Below are 24,718 nucleotides of genomic sequence, written 5' to 3'. Positions count from 1 at the left end.
ATCAGTAACAGCAATAAAAGAAATGAGCGTTGTGAAAGATAGGTGCAGGAAACTATGTAAATATATCACCTAAACATGGCCAAGAATACAGGAGGATCTCCCTGAGGAAACTATTGGTCAGCTGAGTACAAAAGGTTAAAAAAGGCAGTTGGAGAGATAGCTCGGTGGTCTAAGTGCCTGCCTGGCAAGCGCAAGGACCTGGGTTCGATATCCAGTACTGCATGCCGTGCCGGCCCCCAAAACCCTGGTGTGTGGTGCCGGCCACAGAAACCAGGCATGGTGGCATATGCCTATAATCCCAGCACTGGGGAGACTGACACAGAAGAATCACTACAAATCTGAGCTGCATAGCAAGACACCATACCAAATAAGTAAATAATTTTAAAAAAGAAAAGGTTAAGCAAGTGCTACCAGGTGAAACAGAGGCAAACTATGGCTGGACAAAAGAAATGGTATGTGAGAAGCATTTCCCTTCATTGCTCTTCAAAGCACTAAAAAATGTTAAGTATAACTGTAACATCTCTAAGAGGGGGAAAGATGTGAGGCTGAAGAGGTAAGCAGGTGTCAGTTTTTGCAAGGTATTTTTGAGCCATGTTAAGGCTTTAGTTGTCCCTAAGGGCAATGGGGAACCATCGAAAAAAGGAAATGACATGATCTCATTTGCATTTGGGGAAGCTCCCTCCAACTGGGCAGTAGTGTGAATTATGATCATGCTCTTGATTTTTCAGACAGGTAGTACTTTATCTCACTTCACAAGAATATACTCTAAAACTTCTAGAAAAACTTCTTCTTGTACTATGTTCTCTGATTAAATTCTAGAGGTTACCGGAGGACCAGAAGAGATTTATCTGATTATAAAACTACAGCCATTTGTTGTTTCTTCTTGCCCACAGAAGGCATGGAAACCAGCCAGGAATTCAACCAAGAATTTTTTTTTTTCTTTTAAACATATTCAATATAATACTTATATCCTCCTTCTCACCGAACGGTAGCATGCAGTGCCTCCTTTTGAGGGGCAGAGGGAGTGATGGTAGGGATTAAACCCAGGGACTTCACATTGAGTTACACATCTCCTTGTCTTTTGAGACAGAATCTCACTAAATCACTAAGTTCCTCAGGCTGGGCTCAAATATGGGATCCTCAGCCTCAGTTTTCCAGAATGCTAGGATTAGAAGCATGTGCCACTACACCTAGCATACAATGTTTTTATGTCTACATAATTTTAAATAATAGTATAAAGACATATTTATTTTTACAAAATTTATGTAGTTCTTCACTGATAGACCTTTAAACATGTTTCCGTTTCCATTTATATGAATATTGCTGCTTAAGCCATTTTGTGCATTTCAAATTGTTTTTCCTACAATATAGTCCCAGTATTGAAACTACTGAATCAGAAGGAGAGAGCATTTTAAACTGTGTGATACATGTCAACAGTTTTCAAAAGATATCTCCCCTTATTTATCTTCCAGTGATTAGTGGGCTCATTCATTCCACTTTCCCCATATTAATATTTTTATGGTCTTGGACATTTTTCAATTTATTGTTACTTATGATTTTTATATAAAACATTATTTGTTGGTAGCGTTTCATTTTTTTTTATTCTTTGTGTACTGATTAAAAACTTAACTAAGGTGTGGATGATGCTTACTCCTGCAATCCCAGCACTCTGGGAGGCTGAGAAAGGAGGATCACAAATTTAAGCCCGGCATAGGCAAATGATTTTTTAGCAAGACTGTTTAAAATTTAAAAATTTGAAAAGGATTGGGGATGTATCTTGGTGCAAAGACCCTAGGTTCAATCCCCAGCACCATAAAAGGAAACTTAGCATCAAATATTCTTTAAAGTTGCGATGTCTTCCACATAAGCAGATATAAACTCCCACAATCAGAAAATGATAAACTACCTCTGAGAAAAAATTGTCAGGCAAGCCCAAATAGGACAGTGTCAGAGTTTCTAAATGTCACTGTTGTAGCTTGAAGGCAGTTTTGTTATTTTTCTTCAGAGTCATACATTTATCTAAGTATTTCACATCCAAATAGTATATTTTCCTTTCTACCACACTTAAGTGTCCACTTTAGAATTTACATTTATTAGAAAACTTAGCAGTCTGATTGTCATTTCAGACTCTTGCGCTGCTGAATCAGTTTAAGTCTAAACTCACTCAAGCCATTGCTGAAACTCCTGAAAATGACATTGCTGAAGCAGAAGTCGAAGATGATGAAGGGTGGTAAGGCTTTCATTTCTTTGTATTAGCCGTGAACCAATAGGCTCAATTAGAGACAATAAGAGGGGCATTTCCGCTGTTGTACTTTCCTTTTTTAGACTTTACTAACATTATTGTAGAGTCTCAGCACTCTTTTTTAGTTCAGTATAAAGTAAAATAAACATACCAGGTACTGGATAAACAAACATTTATGGTGTGTTCCCTGTCTTGTGCTAGCCAGTAGAAAGTGCACAAGAAATATCTAATTCTGTCCCTGCCCTGAGTAACTTCTGAAACTGTGGAAAATATATGACTCAGGTTAAACAGATGAGAAACAACCTTACAAGACATTAAATCAATAACTTTAACACTTTCCCACAAATTTAGTAATGTATTTCATAATCCTAACTTCCTCTTTCAAGTTTATGATCTACAGGAGCCTAGCAACACATACATGGTTAATTTTATTTTTATCTTTGGATATTTTTCAGCTTTTAAAGACACTGATAAGAAATAAATTAATGGCATATATTCGCCCTTTGCTTAGAATTTTATCCTCTGCTGGGGGAAAAAAAATTTTAAAAAAAGCATGCCTTCCCTTGATCACACCCATGTCCCCCCCCCCCCCCGTTGACTTTCCGTGCAGTACACTAGGCCTCCCCACACCTAACTGTCTCCACCTCCCACTGCACCCTGGCTCGGCCCACTCAGCAGGCAGGCCAGTGCGTCACCCCCAACACATGACTCATACTCTGGAGCCTCTGAACTATCACATGTACCGTTACCCCAACACAGAGTCACAGCCTCAGAGCTCCCTGCCAAGCAGCATCTCCCCAATTTCCAAACCGTTCAACACTCCCATCCTCCAGGAAACCAGTCAGCAAGATTTGTTGAACACTAACAAATCTAGAGGGTGGAGGAAGGAGGGCTGGGACACATAATAAAAAAAGACATAAAAACTCTTAGTGAGAAAACATTTAAACAAGTAAGACTCTGCAACTGTAAGAAACTGTAACCAAAAGGACTGAAAGATGATGATTTGAGTGGAGTGAAGCCTGCCTAATCTAGGACCCTGAAAATACTTGCCTACTTCTCAATTAATTTATAGTTTCCACATGATCTACATTAGGATGCCAATTTTTGTAAAATCCTCCATCTCTTGTAGCAGGTTTCTATTACTTAAATATTTGTTTATACTTAAATTCAAAGTGGCTTGAAGGCAGAAGCTGGCTGCTCCCATAGTTCTGAGCCAAATGCAGGGGCTCAGTGAGTGTCGATTGACCCATAGAGATAAACGCACATTGCATAGAAGAGCTTTCTGTTTTTATATGACTGGACAGGTTTAGTTTTATTTTGGATTCCTTGAATGTCTCAAAATATCTTTCAAATGTTTTGGTTTCAGCCACCACACAAAAATGTTTTGCCAAGTTCTCTTCCCCTTATTTTTGAATCCATATGCATTTTTTAAGGAAATATGACCCATGTGTTTCTGATTCATTTACACTTAACTCATCAAGATGGTGTTTTGTAAGAGCAGTTTGATGCCCAATAAGTTTTTTTTAACCTTTTTATAAGCCATTTAAGCCCTTTTTTATTGAACAGGAAAGTCACCAACAAATTTAAACCCCAGAAGTTTCATTTGAAACTCATAACCCACAGGATTCAAATTTACTTTCAAGTTGGCAAGACCGTTTAACTTCCCAAGGTTCTTCCTGGCCTATGGTTCACTATTCTTTCATTTTTGAATTCCTCATTATCTTCAGATATCAATCATGTGTTTTTAAAAGTGTCATTCTTGTTTTTGATGGGATTCAACCATACAATCAGCATTCCATCTAACATCCTCATTAGAAGGTTAAACAAATAGGAAAACTTCACCAGATGTGGAGGGGGAAAAAAATCCCTGGTCAGTAACGTTGGGTAATTCTTCAGCTGAAGAAAAAGTAAGTGGTAAAAGAGGGGGAAGTAAGTTAAAGGAGTCATTAACAGGTCTTCAGGGAGTTTATTTGTGCTTTCCACCGCAGTCTTCTAGACAGAAAGTCAAATTTGCATACTGTGTACGTACAGAGTATCTTTAGTATTTGTTTTATCTAACATCTAATAAAAATATGTTTAGTTTTCAAGGCATTAGGCATAATGCAAAATCACACAAAATACAAATGACCCTTATGTAACACCTTTTTATTGCAACATAGACCACTGAATTTGTGTAGCCTTATAAGCAACAATGTCTGTTCATACATAAACTAGTGTAGCTTTATCAAGTTTGTGGTGATTTAGATCCTTTCTCATGAAGCATATTCCTGCCAAGGAAAGGAGTCTTATACTTAAAATGATTTATAGCGAGCACTGTGAATGCATGGCATGTGTATGTATGTTATGCATAAATTACATGGTTCCCAGACCGTTTTGTAGGTCATGGTTGCCACTTTTCTAAGAAGTAAAAGTCAGCCAGTGTGTTGTGCTATACTGTCAGGGTCTGTTATCTGAGGTAAAATGATTGCTTCTAAGACATTTTTATGTGTCCGCATGAATGGCCACACATTGAGGGATCATTTTCATTTTCTGTCAAGATAGAAACCATTACCAATTTGTTATGTTTTCTTTTACTTGGCGAACTATTCTATTCACATTTTTGGCTGAGCTGCTGTATTGGCATGGTATACAACAGACATTTGGGTAACGTTCAGCCGCATTCTACTTTTTATGCAACAACAAAAAAAGTGGGAGAGGGGAAAGAAAGAAAAGAAATATGATTCTATTGTAAACAGTGTGTATGCTGTTTGATAATTATTCCCAGATTTCACTGTCTAACAAGGCATTTAAAGACGTGTTATTTGTAGAGCTAAGCTGAAATGTATGATAGAAATTTTTCACTCAGAATTACTGATTCTTCCTTTGTTCAGGTATATCTACATATACCATTACTACCACCAAAGAGTGTATATATACACTCTTTGGTGGTAGTAATGGTACAAGATTCCAGTTCAGCAGCTAGCCTAGTCTCTCTACCACTATATTCCCTAGTCCCACACCATCACATACTCTACAGGTATGGACCCCTTCTTCAAGTATCGTTTTAGAAAAGAGATGAGACCCATGGAAGGAGTCAGCAGGCAAAGAGTTCATATGACCATGTGGGTGAAGTCTATATGCCATTTTGTGCTTGGTTAGACAGACCTTGATTAGTTCCTAAAAACACTTTTGAGAGAGCTGGAGTCAGTAAAGCTGTGAAGAAACATAGAAATAGAAAGCCACGTGTTCCTTACATTAAATCTAAAACCTCTGAGAATAGATTGAAATTTTGTGAACACTAACCACTCACTAATATGATCTATTGAAAGTTTTTTTTCAGGTTATTAAACATAAGATTATTTTAAAGCTTTACAACAAATATATATGATAAAATAATAATAAAATGACTTGTCTGCCACATTCTCTTTCACTTTTTTGTCTTTCTTCACCACCACTTTCCTCCATGCTACATACAGTAACTATGTATTATAAAAATTTGAAAAGTCCTAAAAATTGCAAACTTGCCTTCAGTAAATATTTTAATGATTATTAAGTAATAGATAATTATTATGAAAGTATCAGACTATGAATTCCTTCAAAATAGGTAAAATAAAAATCAGTTTGGCTTGGTGTGGTCGCCCACCCCTGTAATTCCAGCACTTGGGATGCTGAGGCAGGAGGACCACTGCGAGTCCGAGCCGCATAGTGAGACCCTGTACCAAAATCATATTTCAAAAAAAAAAAAAAATCAAATGGGATCTTAAACTCAAAGAAACATACTATTAATTTGTACCTATTAATTAAAAATTTATACTTAATATACAAAAGCATATGTTAATATTAGTTTATGTGTAAGAATTTATACCCTTTGAAACATGTCTGTACATGCATACATTAGGTAGAAATAAGGTCAGGTAGTACAATTTTATCACTTGCTTTTTTTCTCCACAATACAGTGACCTCTACTCTTAGTCATACATTATTTTATGATATAATTTTAGAATTTTTTATTATGTAGTAACGCATTGTGTAATAAGTTACAATATATTTGACTGCATTTGTATATTGATACTCTAAGTTTTAGTATTATAAATAATGCTATAAGAAAAATCTTTCTATATATGTCATTGCCTATTTTCTCAGGATAAATCTTTAAAACTGGAATTGCTTAGTCAATGAATATGCATGTTAGATTTTGGCTAAATATTTTCAAGTAGTACTCCCAAAATGTCATTCAAATTTATACACCCAAATAAATATACTTTAAGGCAGTTAGAATTTGAAGAATTAATTAAGCTTCTTTGCAGTGCTTAGTGAAAGATGGTAACATTTTAGAAGAAATATTTTACCTTTGTACAATTCTTTAAAAAATACATACAGTCTGGTTTGTTTATGTTTTTAATAAAACTGTACTACTTTCAACAGAGCTTTTCTTCTCAGGAACCTCACCTCTAAGTATTTTTATCCTTGATTCTGAAAAACAGAAAGATAATCATATGATTAGAACTCTTGGATATGGATTTTCTTTTTCATTTTTATTACTATACCTTGGCTTGTGCTAAAAATCAGCTATATCCATCAGTCAGGCAATTTGTTTCTGCTAGAGATTTGGGTTTAGAAAGCCAAAATTTGGCTTGAAAAAGTTTTAGTCTTCACCTGGAGTTAGCATAGTGTCAAAGCAACAAGTACCAAGTTGTCTAAGTAGCTCAATTAGTGAGGTTTTAGTGATGCAGGTTTTTTAAAAAGGTTATTTCTTTCAGGCCTCATTCTAGGATACCATTAATTACACTGAAAAACGTTTACACTCCTTTTATATGGATAATATTATCATCTGGGTACAGTTTGGTCACATGCTCAATAAAGAACACAAGACAACAAATTAGTATTTTAATTATAGTTTCCACTTAACTCAAGCAAGACATTGCCAAGTTGACATATGAGTGCACAAATGGAGATGTAAAGATAGACAGTCTTAGAATAATGAAGGCTCAGAGTATGCAGGTAAGAGAATTTCTCCAGCCTTTCGTGTTAGCTATGCAGGAGGTTTCAGATTTTTTGGTCTCTGAACCCACTGAGAACATCAGAGAGCTTTGTTTATGAGATATAGGTATCAATGTTTATCATTAATGGAAATTAAAACTTAGTCATTTTGAATTGCTTTAAAGGAATAATAAATCTACTGCATGTGAACATAATTAACACACTTTTCATAAAAATAATTTTACTGCAAAACAAAATTTTACAAGATGAGTGCCATTAATTTGTAATTTTGTAAAATCCTTAGTCTGCTGTAACAGGAAGAGGTCATATAGAGTCTCATATCTGCTTCACTCATTTTTATCTCTATTTTGATGCAACTCTGAAAAGTTTGACTGTCCACTCATGACAGGCTAAGAGTGACAAAGTCAAATGATCACATTAGTACTCTTACAGAATAATTCTGACCTTGCAGACATAGATCCTCTGGCTAAGTCACCGCTAATTGTACGTGTCATGGTGTTTTTTATTTATCAGAGGTGATAGTCTGGCCTGTAGCTATGGGGAAGCTCCTTTTCAGGTTCCAGTGTATGACCCTTGTTCCCAAGTAGTTCCAACATGGCATTTTCTGAAATAAACGTGCTCAACATCACTGGCACAGGCCTCCTCCAACAGATCTTAGCACCCTGCAGCCATCCCTCATGGCCCTGTTTTCACATGATTTGTGGCATGCCATGTGTCTTTTATAAAAGTTTTTCACGTATGTAGTATTATTTAAATATAGTCCTTTTTTTAAAATAAGGTTTTAACTTTCTTCACCTGGTATTTTTTCTTACTGATTTGTAATTCTTTATATATTCTGGCTACCAAAGTTTTTGTAACTCTGTTCCAGGCTATGACGTGTTAAGGTAGTACTGAATCACCTGTGTTTGCATGAGCACATCATACTCCCTTTCCCGGGACTCTGCACGTGCCCTCTCCTGTCTGTAGAAGGCCTCACTACCATGTGCCCTCGTTCCTTTCCCTTGATGCACCTCGCTGGCTCTTAAGTTTTACTTGGGGTCCCAGTTCTGATGCACCTCGTCCAGAAGCTTCTCTGTGCAGGGTTCATTAGTCACACTGTGAGCCTGCCCACATACGAGTGTCTAAAACATTCAGACCCTTTCCTCTTTGAAAAATCACCTTTTGCATCTCTTAGTGGTGACCTAGCAAAATCCTAGCCATGTTCCATGACTCCTTTCTGTGACGTTCTCAAGGGAAACATTCTCTCAGTTTCCAGAAGTTATATGCCTGTTTGGATATTGATAGTATCTTGCAGTATTTATAGTTTTTGAGATTTTTATGTTTGTGCCTAGTCTATTAAAAGAGATCATTATCACAGTAATGTCTTACTGATTCCAAGTGGTTCACAGGCCTTAACTCATTTGAGTACCTCAATAACTCTATGAAATAGGCTTTACTTACACAGTGAAACAAACTGAACAATTTGTAGTATCTCATCTAGGATCTGGTACAAAGTAGGCTTTCAAAAATGTCTGTGGACCTTTTGATCATGGATATCTTTTGTAAGGAAAGGAGTAGTTGAATATGTACAACACTGTTACTGCTGGTTGGCTAAAAATGGAGTTTGAGAACTAGCAGACACAGATGAGCATGGAAAGATGCAATTAACTTTTCCTTTCAGTATCTTTCAATTGCTTTACTTGTTGTAATGAACAATCCAGTGGTATATTTTGGTCTGATCTGTGTTTTATTTTCTTCTCTGTTTCCTTTATGATAAAATGTCTGTTCAAGTCTTTTGCCCATTTTTTAATTGGGTTGTTTTCTTACTTTTGATTTTTGAGAGTTGTCTATATGGTCTAGATCCAGGTCCTTTATCAAATATATGACTTTTCTCCCCTGCTATCTATCATGTTTTTAATTTTTTTGTCTTTCATAGAATAGAATATTTTATAGTTATGAAGTTCCAACTTTTATGAATTATGCTTTTGCTGTCATGTTTAAGAATTGCACAGAACCTAAGACCACAGATTTTTCTCCTGAATTTTTCTTTTAAATATTTTTCTTTACCCCTGCAGCACGCTGAGACAGCAGTTGAGCCTGGGCATGGTGGCACACACCTGTAATCCCACCTCTTGGGAGGCTGTAAACAGGTGGCTCATTATGAGTCTGATCTAGTAGTAAGACCCTGAACACCCTTGTAGACCCTTCCCTAAAAATGCAAAAAGAAAAAGAAAAAAGTTTTTGTTTTACACATTACTTTCAGCTCTATTATCTCTTTTGGCTTTTTTAGTATAAAGTATGAGGCTTAGGTCAAAGTCCAGTTTCTTCTTGTGGTTTTCCATTTGTTCCAATACAATTGTTAAAAAATACTGTCTTCTCTACTGAACTGTTATGCAACTTTATCAAAGATTATTGTATTTACATTGGTCTTTTCCTAGTCTGTCTGTTTTGTTTCATCAACCTATGTATGTATCCTTTCTTTGGTGCTATCTTAGCTTATTACAGCTTTTTAACTTGAAGTCAGGTAGTATCATTCCTAAAACTTAATCCTTCTGTTTTTCAAAATTGCTTTCGCTATTCTATTCTTTTGCCTTTCCATAGAAATTTTTGAATCACTTTGTCTATCAAAAATGCATAAGATTTTTATTTGAATGTTATTAAATTCATTGATCAATCTGAGAATTGACATCCTTACTATATTGAATTTTTTTCACTGAACACCTACGGTGTTTTCCCAGTTTCCTAAACTACTATGTTAATCTCTCTCTCTCTCTCTCTCTCTCTCTCTCTCTCTCTCTCTCTCTCTCTCTCTCTCTTTCTCTCTCTCTCTCTCTCTGTCTCTCTCTTTCTCTCTCTCCCTCTGTCTCTCCAATCTGTCTGAATAGTTTCTAATGATCTTTCTTCAGATTCACTGGTATTTTTTCCTCTGTCACTCTTTCCTGCTGCTAAGCCATTCTAGTGGGATTTTCTATTCTAAAACTTTTTTCTTAGTATGTTTGTAGTTCATAATGTAGATTCCTCATGTAGAAATGATACAAGTACATAACACATCTTAACTTGTTTCCGTCACTTTACCCGTTACCCTCCCCTCCATCCAGCTCTTGATCACAATTTTATCTATCTTTTATTTTGCTCCTTATTTGTAAGTATCTATCTTTCTAATAAGACATTCTATCTTTCCATATATTTCTAGAATGTGTACCCTTACTTTTTCTTTTAATGTGACAGTCATACAGGGCCACTTTTATTCAAAGCATGTACAATGTAACAAGTATCAGCATTTCAAGTACACAGTCTACTCAGTGAGCATTTGGGGGGGGTGAATTTTGAAACACTTTTCTACCCAAAGGTTAGTATGATTCAATAATGGCGTACAACCACTTACTGTGAAGCAAGGTTAGTGGTAATAACTTAGAAATTAATCCCAATATTTGATGTTGCAAACTTTAAGGTCTTTGGGATATGCAGGAAGGATCCTTGTACATAACTGACATAAACCCCATTATTGGACTCTCTTAAATAGCTTTTGAAATTTCTTCCTGTTTCTTCCCACAAAGACCTGTTGTTACTTGCCTCCCATGAATGCAGCCAGTATATGGAGAAATAAACTGGGACAAAAACTGTGCATTCTTATAATCCACATGTTTCCCACACAAAATACACTTCTTAAGAGGTTCCTTGTAAGTGTTTTCCATTGTAACAGGCAGGTTTCCATTGCGGGTTACCTGTTTATACTGTGAACAACCTGTTCTCCATAGCACCGTGTGAGTTCCTATATCTTTGAAGCAGACAGCAGCTGTTAGCCAGTGTATCAACTTCTTCCTGCCTAGACCACTGCAAACAGCGATCACAGCAGCCATGGTTTCCTGTTCCTCTTCTTCCTTTCCTTTCTCTAAATCCCTACCCATACTTCTTGAAAGATGTTTGCAAAAATTGTTTTAAAGTCTTTGTCAGATAATTGTAATATCTGTTATCTCAGTGTTAATTATCTGCTAATCATTTTTCCAATACAGATTGGGATTTTTCTTCTTTCTTTTTTTAAAAAATATATTTGGTAGAGAGTCTCCTCAGACTTGTAGTGATCCTCCTGTTTTCAGCTTCCCCAGTACTGGCATTACAGGCCTGCACCACCAAGCCCTGACTACCTGCTTAGCATGCCTGGGGCTGGGACCAGCATGACACGTGGTGCCAGGGATCAAACCCCAGTCCTTGAACTTGCCTAGTAAATACTTAGTCTGCTGAGCCATCTCGCTGGCCAGGGATTTTTTTAAAGTCTCCCTATGCTGAGTAATGTTTGTATTGGATCCTAAACATTTTGAATATTCGAGTTTCTGGGTCTTGTTTAAATCTCATGATGAATTTTAATATTTTGTTATGACAGACAGCCCATTTAGGTTCAGTCCACAGGCTCTGACCAGCTTTCTCTGTGGTTTGATTTCAGTATCGTTGTCAGTGCCTTTGCACTGGTACTTGTATCTGTCTTGTATATGAGTCACTGCCAGTCTGTGATATGGTTATTCTCTAAGAAGGTCCCCACATGCACCAAACAACTGGGTCTCTTTCCTTCATAATTTTCTCACCACCTTTTACCTGAGCTTCACCTTTTCTACCCTTTGGCCAGAGAGTTGGAGCACTAGTTCCACTCTTTCACTGTGCACTTCCTTTGCTGTACCTACATTTAGGAAAAAGCTGTGGTTTTTGCATAGCTGGTTGGGAGGAACAGCAATGTTTTGATTGTTCAGTTGATTGGCTGTTTGTTTATTTTGATGGAACCGGGGATTGAACTCAGGCCCTTGTGCTTGCCAAGCAAGTGCTTATTCTACTGAGCTATCTCCCCACTCCTGGCTGTTTGTTTGTGAGCAAAGTTTTATCCCAACCCTCTTAAAGCCTCAGCTCTTCAGTGTTTGTTTAGCAGTAATATCTTCTCTTTTCCTGTGGAGATTCGCTAATCAGCACTATGCAGATTTATGTATGACTAGAGAACCGTCCACACTCCATTGCGCTAAATTGGTCCACCTAGTAGAATGTCTCATGTCCTCCATATACCATCTATTAAGGGCCTCTTTCTTTTTAAGAAAATTCAAGTGGTACTGAATTCTTGGTGTGAATAATGCTCTCTGTTTAAAAAAAAAAGTGTGTTACTAATTGGCTCTGAACAGTTCTTAGTGGGGATAGTCTATTTCTTAGGGAAAACACTGCCTTGACAGCCTCCCAGGTTATAGAACAGTACCTTAGGAGCATTTCAGATCACAGAACGTAAACACCAAACTGCAGTGCCCAAGAGAAGAGGAGACTGGCTGGTGTGGAATGATGCTGTGGTCCACATAACCTATCTCTGGGAGCTTATAACAGCCTCGCTGAAGCTGTGCTTTTGTGATCAATGTTTGCTTAGAAACTCAAGAGAGCTAAGGTTCTCTTTTCACCTACTGTGGGCCACAGAAAACTGGAGTACGCAAGGCAAAAGAAGCCTGAAGATCCTAAGACATGTTGGCAGTTAGCTGAAATCTCCAAAAAGATTTGGATTTCTGTGGGCTATAGAGGGGTACAGAGGTCCCCATAGAAGAGCTAGCTCATAAGAGGATAGTATCCAAAACCCTGAGTCAGATTAAAATAAAATACATTTGGCTCACTTAATCTGAATAAAACAATACTAGTATTTCCTCAAAAAGAGAGCATTATTTTGCTATAAAAGCTTGTTACTAAGTAATTGCTAAAGAAGTTGATTTGGAGTCGGGGAGATGGCTCAGTGGAATAAGTGCTTTCCCAGCAAGCACAAGGGCCTGAGTTCAATCCCCGGCTCAAAAAAAAAAAAAAAAAGTTGATTTGTCTTTTGTCCACTCATTAGAAAGTACTCCCCCTTGTACTTCTTGCCAAGACTAGGAAATTTCTTAACGTCAGAATTTTAACTAAGTGATTGATCACAAAACAAACACTCATTCATCAGATTTTGGGGAGTAATCTTTTCAGTGGTTCCTGTAATTATGTTTTGCATGGGCTTTACTGGGTCTCTAGAGTTTCTGTTTGTTAAGTTGCTATCCTCAATTCAGAAGTTCTCTTGGAGCCAGGGAGATGACTCAGTAGAATAAGCGCTTCCCTGGCAAGTGCAAGGGTCTAGGTTCAATCCCTGGTTCCACCAAAAAAAAAAAAAAAAGAAGAAGTTCTCCCTTCCAGTATGTAGATAAGTTGTAGTGTTTTCTTGCATTCTGATAAGGAGCCTTTTATAATAATTAAACTGGTGCTGTTATACTGCCTTTATTCTTATTACCCAACTCAGAACTCTAAATAATAGCTTTTTTTTCCTTAAAATGTCCTTTAAAATGTATATGGCCTATGGCAAACTTTATATGAATGCTTATTATTTAATTAAACTAAAATCTTCTCATGGCATTAATGTGTAGTATTTACTAGTTCTATTTAGTAACATAGGTCAGGTTAATTTAGCTTACATATTTTGAAAACTTATTTCATGTGAGTGTTTTAACATCAATAAGCATGAGGTATGAAGTGAAATAAAGTTAAACTTGACACTCCTCCACACCAACTTATCCTCTACTATTCCCAAGTGAGATGTCATTTTTGGAGGTTTCTTCTGAACACAGGTGTTGGAAATAAACCATGAAGTACCTTCAGTGTCATTGGCAAGAGTAATTTTAGCATTTGTAGAGAAAGAGGAGAGGTAGAGCAGATGAGACTTACTTTTTCTATGTTGGGTATGTACAGCCATGGACCATGGAGTCTTCAGAATTTTTTTTAAAATTTTAGCTGGCAGGAGCATCTTAAAACAGAAAAAAAAAGTGGTACATGCATAAGTTATTTACTGTATTTCTATTTCTATGGAAAGAAAGTTTAAGGGGCAAAGGTTCTTGGGGTTAACATAATGTTATAAAGAAAAAAGTCATGTCACTGTTTGTTAATGAGTAGTAACACAGCCAGAGCAAAACGAAAGTTACCATGACATAGAAGCTACCAAAAAATTGCCGTCATGTGTTCTCATATCTAACCATTATCTGAGAGAAAGTTAAGTGATACTTAAAGTAGGATGGAAAAACCCAGCTAGTAAGGTTTCAGGTAAAGTTTAGTGAAAGAAGATGCGTAATTTCAACGTAGTTGTTTGTACTTCTTTGAAGACAGTTTTAAATAACGTGCCAATTTCTTTTTTAGTTACCCAATGAAGTTAACACTAATTGTGTTAATTTTTTTTTCAAATAACATAAGTTGTATGTATAATATATGTTCAGTATATATATAACATTAAAAAAGAAAAAAATCTATAATAATTTTATCTGACAGGTTATCATCATTAATTTTTTATCTATCCTCCCAGAATGTACACATAAATACTTTTCCCCAAAATGAAATTATGCCAGACCTCCTTTCTTCCTTCATTTTTAATATATTATGGACATTTTCACGTCTTTTATAGCATCTCATAATGATGGCTGTATAATTTTCTGTCAGGAAGCTCTAACATAATCTAATGTGTACCTTTTGGGGAAGATTCGCTTTATTTTTATCAGCCTTTCATCAGTAAATAAAACAGCAGTTATGTATTCTATGAATCTAAAACGAAGTGAAACTGCTAAGTCTGGTAGGCTTTTTTAGGGGAAAAAAATCAATTGTATAATTTACAAATAAGAAAATGTACAATTGTTCTCTCTTTACTTTTGGTGAATTCAGACAATTGTATACACCCACAAAAAGCCACCATAACAAGGTATGTATTTGTATCACCCCAGAAAGTTCCTTCAGTCCCCTTTCCTCCTAATTCCCTCGCAACCACTTTTTGATGTCTATCAGCTCCAATATGGCTTTGGTAGTGTTCACTAGATCTCACTCCAGGAAGTTAAATCATTTCTGCCGTTACAAACAATGTATGAAATGTGCTGGTTTCTTCCTACCCTAAAGTGTATGTAACTATGTATGTATTATATCTCAGATTACAGATAAAGATTTCATTTCTTCCAGCATATAATTTGTGCTATTTTATATATCTTTCTTTACTATTAAAGTCGAACTTATTCAACAGGTTAACTGGCCATTTATATATTCATCACTGTGGTGGTGGTGGTTAATTGTGTAATCTCTTATGCTTATTTTTGTCAATTTACAAATACTCAGAATATTTTGTTGAAAATCTTTTTCCCAGTTTGTCACTTCCCTGTAATTTGCTTATGGAGGTTTATGTTCTGTTGTGAGCACTCTGAAGTACTTGTTTTGCCAAGCCTACTGATCTTGTCCTGCATGTTATCTGTGTGGCATTACTCTTGAGGTCTTCTTACTAATCTCAAGGTTATATTTGTATAGTTACATCTTTCTCTAGTATTTTTGTAGTTTTATTTCTATTCTTAATTCACATCAAAAACCCACCTGGAATTAAATGAGTACATAATGTGCTACATTTTTATTTTCTTTTAGTTACCCACACCTGGAAAAAACTTAGACAATAGGCCATGGAATCAATAAAAAGACCCCATTATTTAACAGGTGGCTGCTACCTGAATTGTAGCCCTAGTGCCAAGAAGGAAATAATTAGTCTGTAGGCAGACTTTCAAAGTAATGGAAAAGATCACATATGGAAAACGAATAGCATGAGGAATAAAAGGAATTAAATCAAGCAGGTTTGAGTGCTAATATTTGGTATAGGTATAGAAATGTTTTTATGAGAAGTTTGATCAGAAGTTTTTCCATCTCCCTGGTACACTGACCAAAATCACGAAGGATTGATAAAGTCTCGTGATAAACAGCATCTCAGTTCCTTCCACTTTACATTATATGAATCCCCAGAACACATCCAGGAGAGCAGTGTATAAATGCAAACCACAGAATCCTCTTTATTAATGTATTAATCTTTCAACTCTCTGCCATTTTTAATTATTTCTATCCTTACTCAGATGTAAATGAGGATAATCATGTTAAATGGAACTTGTTTTCTGTACGTATGCAAACAATTCATTTAGTCACATTAAATAAGCTGATACATTTTTTTTAATAGAAATAAAAGTTAAAGTAAGAACCTAGCTTGAACTGAATATTTACAAAACATTTATCTCCTATAAACCTAGGGTACTGTTACAGTATCCATGATATGCAAGAACTTGTGAGAAGATCTCATACCTGGGAAGTGGAAGAGCTGAGAAATAGTCAGCTGTGTGTGGCTCATTTGATTCTAGTTGTTTCCAAAAATGTTCTCTCTTGTTTGTGATTTTGTACTCCTTATATCATCACATATTCTGCTATTTAAATAAAACCTTCACTAATTTAAACAGCGAAACATCAGTAGTGTTTCATGGCATTCGACACATAATATGGCAGAGACTCTTCTGAGTGACATTTCTCCAAACTAGCCTGCTTATTTTTGATATTTTCTAATACAGTGCACTATCATTGGAGTTGTTGGTTTAAATTGTAATAATAAGCCCAAACAAGTTGTCAGGACATAAATAACCTCTATTCAAAAACTGTCTAGCCCCTTTCAAATCTTGACAGATACTAAATTTCATATTGCTAATACAATATTCCCTATATTATTAGAAAAATTAAAATTCAAAAAGTTATTTAAAAGCTTATTTATCTTGAACAAGAAGTTCCTGCCACATTTACCCATAACTTTTCATAGGAATATAAATAGTACAGTGGTTATAAGCGTGAAATTTATAATCAGACCTGAACTTGAATCCCAATTGGAAACTTTACTCAGCTTTTCTAGCTTGGGAAAATTACTTAACCTTTCTAAACTTATTCCTCAGAGTATAAACTGAGTATGATCACAGCATCTCTTTTGCTCAATCAGTTTGTGAACTAAATGAGACACATTTTTAGAGGATTTTAGCAAGGTGTCTGGAACAATTGGTGCTCAGTAAATGTTGCCTTTCCATTTGCTGTTGTCATTATTAGTGTTTAGATTTAAGCACTGTCAATAGATCTAGCAGATGATAATTGGAATTTATACCATTTCTATGATGTTTCGCTCTTTTGTGACCTTTCTTTTTTTCTTTTTTTTTTTTTTTTTTTTGTAGGACAGTTTCAATAATTAACACATTGCATACATTCTTCCTAGTGGTTATTTGCTGTACAAGATGCAGACATGATATCCTATTTACAGACAAGAGAATGTAACTATATATCTATTCTAACCATTTTGAATACACAGATACAAAATGGGCATTCATCTGTATCCCCTTTTCTGTTTAGTTCTGTTATTTGAATATTATAGGTGTGTTAACTCAGCACAATATTCTAAAAGAGTCCAGTAGTCCATAATAGTATTGGGTCTTCCGCTTCACTGGCAAGGTCAGAAATTGTTGACCTGAGTCCCCTACAGCTCAACATCACACCATAGCTTTACTTCTTATACTTTGTTTATATACTTTTCTGGTGGATGGTTAAGACCAAGAAAAAGCAAGACCTATGCAACAAGAGTTGTAGCTTTTGGGTCTGATAAGGTCAGTGAAATCCCCTCAGGATTTTTCCTGACTGTGACCTTTTCTAAGTTAACCCATAATTCTCCAGTGATCAGCTTTGGTTTCATAATTTTCATTATTGGCCGGGGAGATGGCTCAGTGGAATAAGCGCTTCCCTGGCAAGCACAAGGGCCTGAGTTCAATCCCCGGTTCTGCCAAAAAAAACCATAATTCTCAATATTTTGAAATAAATCCAACATGAAGTTTTTTTGGTTTTGTTTTATTGTTTTTGTTGTTGTTTTTCTTGTGGTGTGGATAGTAATGCCTTATTAATGCAATACTGGCTATTTCCTGAGGCTCATAATAGAAAAGGAAGTGTGGGGGTTGAGAAAGGACATTTGAAGGAACAGTCACTGCAAATATAACTTAAATGTAAAGGAGAAGGATATTATCACTTTTGAGAGCATAGAATTGTAAGCTCAGTGTAATGTAGATATTTTTATTCCATTCCTCTGTCTTGCCAAGTTCTAAGGTAAGTGAAAATGAAGCAAGAAGGAATATAATTATAGACCAGGTTCCCTGGGTTGTGTTCCTTTTATACAGGACCTTAAATAATGCTGGCTCTTTATAATAGGGCCTTGCCCCTGAAATGGTGATGATTTTAATCTAAGCTCTCTGGTGAATCCCTGAAGTCACCTCTTTCTGTTTTTTTCTTTTGGGTGAAAAAAGCTCTTCTTTATTAACTCTGTGCTTTCATACTGAAAGAAGTTTCTGTCACGTAAGAGAAGTTCACTTTGTTCAACCATCTCGTTTGAGAGACAGGCAGCCGGCCGTGTATCCCAGCTGGTCCCGGGCTTTTCTGACTGAGAACTCCATCTCCCATGCCTGTGCTCTAGTCCACAGGCCACAGATTACATATTCTTGGTCAAGCAGTTATTAAAGCCCTAGGGCAGGTGTACGAACACATATCTCAGATTTATTCTGGAAAGCTTCTTAAATCTTTCCACCTGTGGCCTGCTGGGTGTTAAACATGCTAGATAGGCAAGAAAGCCAAGAAACTATGCATTCTTCTGTTAGTGTAGATCTTTTCAATATTACATCTTTTACATTTGGTCAAAAAATGCTATTTACTAAAACTACTCTATAATATGAGGGTTTTTTTAACCAAGTGGGGGAGGACATTTTTTAGAATGGGCTATTCAAAACCCTAAATGAAAGGGCAGTATCAGCATTCCTTTCAAATTCAGAACAAAGGGAGATTTTTCTTTCCTTGTTAGTGGTGAACATTAAAAGAAAATTCACTGGTTTTCATCTTTATTTTCTTTTTCCAAAAGTCTGTGTCTATTTTTCTCTTTACTTGCTTTTCCAAGTATTTTATTTTCCTACCCTTATTTTTGTTTGCTCAAGTGTTTCAAAGTTTTTGTTCCTGTTTTTCTCACACTGTCAATTTTTAAATCCCTCTTATGAGGCTTTGTTTTTGTTTTTGCTTTTCTTTACCATTTCTGTCTGCATTTTTCTTTGCTTCATGTAAGTCACTGTTTTTGTTACTCACTTAAAGTCGTTCTTAATCTTTTCTTTCTTGATTTCTTTCCTTTATGGCCTCCTGTGCCCCTCAGCCTTCTCTCCTGTGCATCCCTTCTCTGCTAGACATAAGCAGTGCCTGCGACCTCACTTTCCTAATACTTTTTTTCTTTCATATATTTGACCTCTACTGGTCAAACTACAGTTTGAAAAAAGAGTAATGCTTCTTTTTTTCCTGTTTGCTAGAATTTAAGCCCTCTAATATCTAACTTCATAAAGAAGGTTTAAACATTTGTGACAAGAGAACAGAGTTCTATGCATTTGGGGATAGAGAAAGCCCAAAATTAAAACTCTAAGGCTGTTACCTAAAAGTTTCATGATAATAATTAAAATACAGAAATGAAAGCAATCAGTTGATGGTTTCAAACATTCTAGAAATCATAAAAGAATGTCAAAAATTAAACAAAATAGCCACTTATATTTTTTTAAATAATAGCCAGAGTGAACTGAAGGTCATCAAGAAAAAAGGTATAATATTTGGAGTTGGTATCACTCTTTAATATGACTACTTTTAATCTTTAATTATCTGTAAAGTGGATTAGAAAAAAACAAGCTTCTTGCCTATCTGAAAGATTCTCCAGTAGTTTAAAAGTAGTTCTAAGAATTCGGATTAGCAGTACTTTGATACTTATCGGTAATTAGATCCAGATGGCAAAACTGTCGTTTTGCTTAAATTGGGCAAAAAGCCACAAGACAATGACACCAACAAGATCTAGTTTGCACATCAAGTACCAAATGATGAGTACCAGGAGAAAAAAATTTCACATCAAAATGTATGGAGTCCTTGGGAATTGGCAAGATAGCTCAGCGGATGAAAGCACCTGCTTAGGCAAGCGCAGGGCCCAGGGTTCGATCCCCAGCCCCACATACCATGCTAGTCCCATCCCCAGGGCAGGCTGAGCTGGCCAGAGTCCAGGCATAGTGGCACATGCCTATTATCCCAGTGCTGGGGAGGCTAAAAGCACGAGGATCACTGAGTCCGAGCTGCATAGTGATACCCTATAACAACCAAATGCATGAGGAAAAAAGTATGAAGTCCTAAATTTGACAAGTTTGACAACAGTCAAATACCAAAGTACTGTATGACTATATTATGGCCAGATACAATATAAATACATAAAACTCAGTAGTTGCTCTGTAATAACCAGTTAAAATGAAAATTTTCTTTAAAGAATCTAATTTGGAAAATAAAATCTAGCCGGCAGTGAACTTAAAGAAATGTAAGAAACTTTACATAAATAATGAAAAATGCACCATTTTGTATTTGTATATACAAAACAGGACAGATATACAGCTACTTTCTCTTAATTCCATAATAAGAAAGATTTGTACTAATAGTGTTTGGCCAAGATATCATGTCTGCATCTTGTACTAGGAATAACTACTACAAAGACAACAATATGCAATGTATTAATTATTGTAACTGTTCAACTAACCTGTTTTAAAACTGTCTCATTGCTATTTGTTTCTCAATAAAATTAATTTAAAAATAATGAAAAATGTAAGCTATTATGGGAATAGATATTCTGTGTTTCTAAAATACTTTTTTTTTCTACTGAGCTACATACCCAGTTTTTTTGTTTTTATTTGGATGGTTGACTGGTTTTTGTTTTTGTTGTGAGACAAGTTTTCACTAATCTGCCCAAGCTTGCCTCAATGTTAGGATCCTCCTGCCTTAGCTAAATAGTAAATTTTGGATAAAACCCGTTACCTCAAAGTTATTCTACAAAGCTAATAATAATAATCCAAATAAAAATATAGTGGAAGAAGGGAGAGAGAAATAGTCAAGGAGAAATATCCGAGAATTTTTCTAATAAAAAGAATAAAGGAGGGTATACCTCAGTGGGACAGCAACTGCCTAGCCTGTGTGAGAGCCTGGGCTCAGTCCCCATCACTACATAGAAAACAACAGGGGAGAGAAAGGGAGGGAGGGGGAGAGACAGACAGACGGACAGACAGACAGACAGACAGAGACAGAGAGGCAGAGAGAGACAGAGAGAGAAAGACAGAGGGAGAGAGAGAGAGAGAGAGAGAGAGAGAGAGAGAGAGAGAGAGAGAATGAATATATATGAATAACTCCTTCCTCCTTAGGTAGAAGTTGCCCATTGTGACTTCCTTCCAAAGAGTACAACATGGAAAGCAGGGAGAAGTAACTGCAGTGGAGAAAACTGAGAAGTACCTCAGCGAATAATCAGCAGTAATAAAACATGTTGGTACTGTGTATCTTCGCTACAGTAGGATAAAAGTGGCACTTTTACATGTATAGATTTTGTCTCGGTAACACATGAACCAAGTCTTATCATGAGAAAAGGAGCAAATTGTAATGGTGGGGCATCCTCGTGAATATCTAACCAGCTCTCCTCCAAACCACAAAGGTGATCACAGGAGCAAGGAGAAATTGCATTAGCCAAGAATAGCCAAAGGAGACCTGATACTAACTGCAGTGTCCTGAGTGAAATCAGGGAATAGAAAAAGGTTATTAGGTAAAAGCTAAGTATAGTAGTGTGCTAGGGCCACTGTAACAAGATGCTACAGATGGGGTGGTTCTTTGGGTTTTGGGGTTTGTTTTTTTTTTGTGGAACCGGGGATTGAACTCAGGCCCTTGCACTTGCTAGGGAAGCGCTTATTCCAGTGAGCCGTCTCCCCAGCCCCCAGTGGGGTGGTTTTAATAACAGATATTTTCTCACTGGTTTGGAGACTGAAGTCCAACAACAAGACCCTAGGAAAGCTGATTTCTGGGGCCAGTGAGACAGCTCAATGGACTAAAGCGCCTGCTTAGGCAAGTTTAGGCAAGCACAGGGAGTGCAGTTCAATCTGAGCACTACATGCCATGCCAGCCACGCCCTCGGCTGGCTGAGCCAGCCACAGAAAATAATAATAATTGCTTGTGAGCCCTCTCTTCTAGGCTTCCGGATGGCCTCCTTCTTGCTACATACAAGACAGGCATCATACAGTCTTTTCTGTGTGCGTACATGTCTCTTCCACTTCTTATAAAGATATGTGTCCTATTGGAGTAGAGCTCCGCCATATTTTAATACCTCATTTAGCAAGTCACCTCCATAAAAGCCCTGTTTCCAAATACAGTCAGTTAGGGCCGGAGAGATGGCTCAGTGGAATAAGCACTTCCCTGGCAAGCGCACGGGCCTGAGTTCAATCCCTGGTTCCGCAAAAAAAGAAAAAAAGAAACCAAATACAGTCAATTGTACTGGGAGGTGGGGCTTTGATGTATCAATTTTACAATTCATGTAATTTAGTCCAAACACTAAGGAACTTTAAATAAACCATATTTTATTTAATAATAACATACATATATTGGCTCATTTAATGTATCAGTGGTACTATACTAAGGTAAGGTAAGTAATACAAAAACTGTTTTGGGCTCAAAGTCCATTAAAAATAACTAAGCTTTGGGAAAAATATTCAGAAGCAAGTAAAGAGATAATGATTTTTCCTAGTCAGGTGCCAAAATATACTATAAAGTCTCTGGGATAGTGAGCTAGCTATTTAGGGAAAAATAAATAACACAGAACTTTATCTGACCCAACATATGTGAAAGAAACTTTGAAGTTTCTTTAGTTTAACAAATTAAAAAAAAAAAAAAAAAAACTTGGCAGTGATAATAGAAAATATGCATGACTATTTACCAGGTATTGATGTGGGGAAAGACTTACGAAGTATGACTTTAAAGACAAAGGCCATGAAGGAAGAGACTACTCACCAAGACCATAAATATTGCAAAGTGTTTTAGAAAGAAGGCAGGGAGGGAACAATGGAGGGAATAAAAAGAAGATAGGCAGGTGAAACTCTACTAAAACAAAATAAAAAGACAAATGACAAAGTAGTAAGTGTGTTATTTATGTGACAAAAGAGAATTATAATCTTAGTATATGAAAGATCCTCACCAATCCCTAAGGGAAATATTATTATTTCTTTTTTTAATTTGTGGAAAACACATACACATAAAAAAGAAATACAAATAGCCAAAAGAAGAAAGAGACAGACAGACAAACAAACAGACAGACAGACAGATCTTTGGAAAAGCAAAATAAAGGCTCTCTGCTCAGAAAAGTATAAATTGATATATTCCTTCTGGAGGGTGGGCAGTTAGAACATATGTATCAAGTACTCTAAAAATATGCAAATCTTTTTCCTAAGAATTGTATAAATAGGCATTTATCTGAATCATTAGTAAAAATTCTTTATTATAAATGTAGAATTATATTTAAATGGGAAATCTATTAGTACAGGAAGCTTGAAGGATAGAGCCAGGGCATGGATGGGTCAGAGTTCCACCATTATCAAGAATCTTCTCTTGTTCATCTAGGTCCTGGCTCCACATTCTCTCTTTTGGCCTCTTCCAAAAGCAAGATTCTCCTGTGGATAGGAAAGCTGGCCTTTGGAAGCTCTAGATTATGCTTCCATTTATGATGAATTCAGTACTTCCAAGGAGATGACCCTGCACTTCCAGAGTTCAGATGTCCACAACCCTGACTCGATTACAGGATATTCCAGGCATTGTCTCACTGTGTGTCCTCTTCCTAGGGCAAGGATAGGGGTCTCCACTCCTACCCAACTACATAAATTGAGAATGGAGTAAAGGCATTTCTGAAAGGGAAAAAAAGGACTGTGTTACCGAAAGAAAGAAGGCTAGGCAGGCCTTAACAAATAGATATTTCCTATAATTAAGAAAATCCAAATAGGGGTTCACATGGATATTATTCACAGCATTGTTTATTCAGTTGGAGATCTGAACAGTCTCAAGAGCCTTATAGTAGAGGTTGATGGTAAATACTAGACAATGAATAAAATGATTTAAAATATAACTATTCATGTAAAAAGATACTTGTGATATAATCACATGAGAAAACAAATTATAAAATGTATACATTCTTATCCCTCCTGTGTGCGTGCGTGTGTGTGTGTGTGTAGGTAGGTATATAATGTATATATGCATACATACATAAACAAGCATAGGAAAAAGTAAAGGAAGTAATGTGCCTTTATGTTTATAGGAGTTATGGGTGAACTGTGGATTGACAGGTAATTTTTGGTTTTTCACTGCTATAATTTTTTACTCTGTAAATAGTTTATAGCCTTTGAACTAATTATGCTCTAGTGCAGTCAAAACATATTTACAAATAGACATATAGGCCTCCAGGATTAGTGGGGATCAAGTAAACTATGCATATATGCTGATACACATAAAAATATTCTAAAAAGTATCTACAGTATTGGCATACTGAATTATAAAAATGATATATAAGCACAGTTCATAGGTAACACATTGTTATGAAGTATGCCCTGCCCCAAAAAATTCATATGTTGACATTCTAGCCAATATGGTAGTATTCAGAGGTGGGGCCTTTGAAAAGAATTAGTTGTAGATGAGATTATAAGGATGAGACCCCCCCAATGAGATTAGTGTCCTTTAGTCCTTTAAAAGAAAGAGGCCATAGCACATTCTGTCTGTCTCTCTGACTGTCTGTCTCTGAATCTCTCTCTCTCTCTCTCTCTCTCTCTCTCTCTCTCTCTCTCT

At 36.3% G+C, this 24,718-nt stretch overlaps 1 protein-coding gene and 1 pseudogene across 1 annotated transcript in view; one reads left to right on the top strand and one right to left on the bottom strand.

Moving 5' to 3' along the window:
- Positions 1-24,718, top strand: part of Cwc27 (CWC27 spliceosome associated protein homolog) — a 277,617-nt gene that overhangs the window by 243,303 nt on the left and 9,596 nt on the right. Inside the window, exon 13 of the mRNA XM_004623050.3 lies at positions 2,127-2,230. Within this exon, the coding sequence (XP_004623107.2) occupies positions 2,127-2,230 (104 nt within the window). The remainder of the gene's footprint in view (positions 1-2,126; positions 2,231-24,718) is intronic.
- Positions 10,620-11,061, bottom strand: LOC105742179 (annotated as a pseudogene).

The sequence above is a fragment of the Octodon degus genome, unplaced genomic scaffold (assembly GCF_000260255.1).
Source record: "Octodon degus isolate 3935 unplaced genomic scaffold, OctDeg1.0 scaffold00001, whole genome shotgun sequence".
NCBI classification, from domain to species: Eukaryota; Metazoa; Chordata; class Mammalia; order Rodentia; family Octodontidae; genus Octodon; species Octodon degus.
This window is presented reverse-complemented; position numbering and strand designations above follow the sequence as displayed.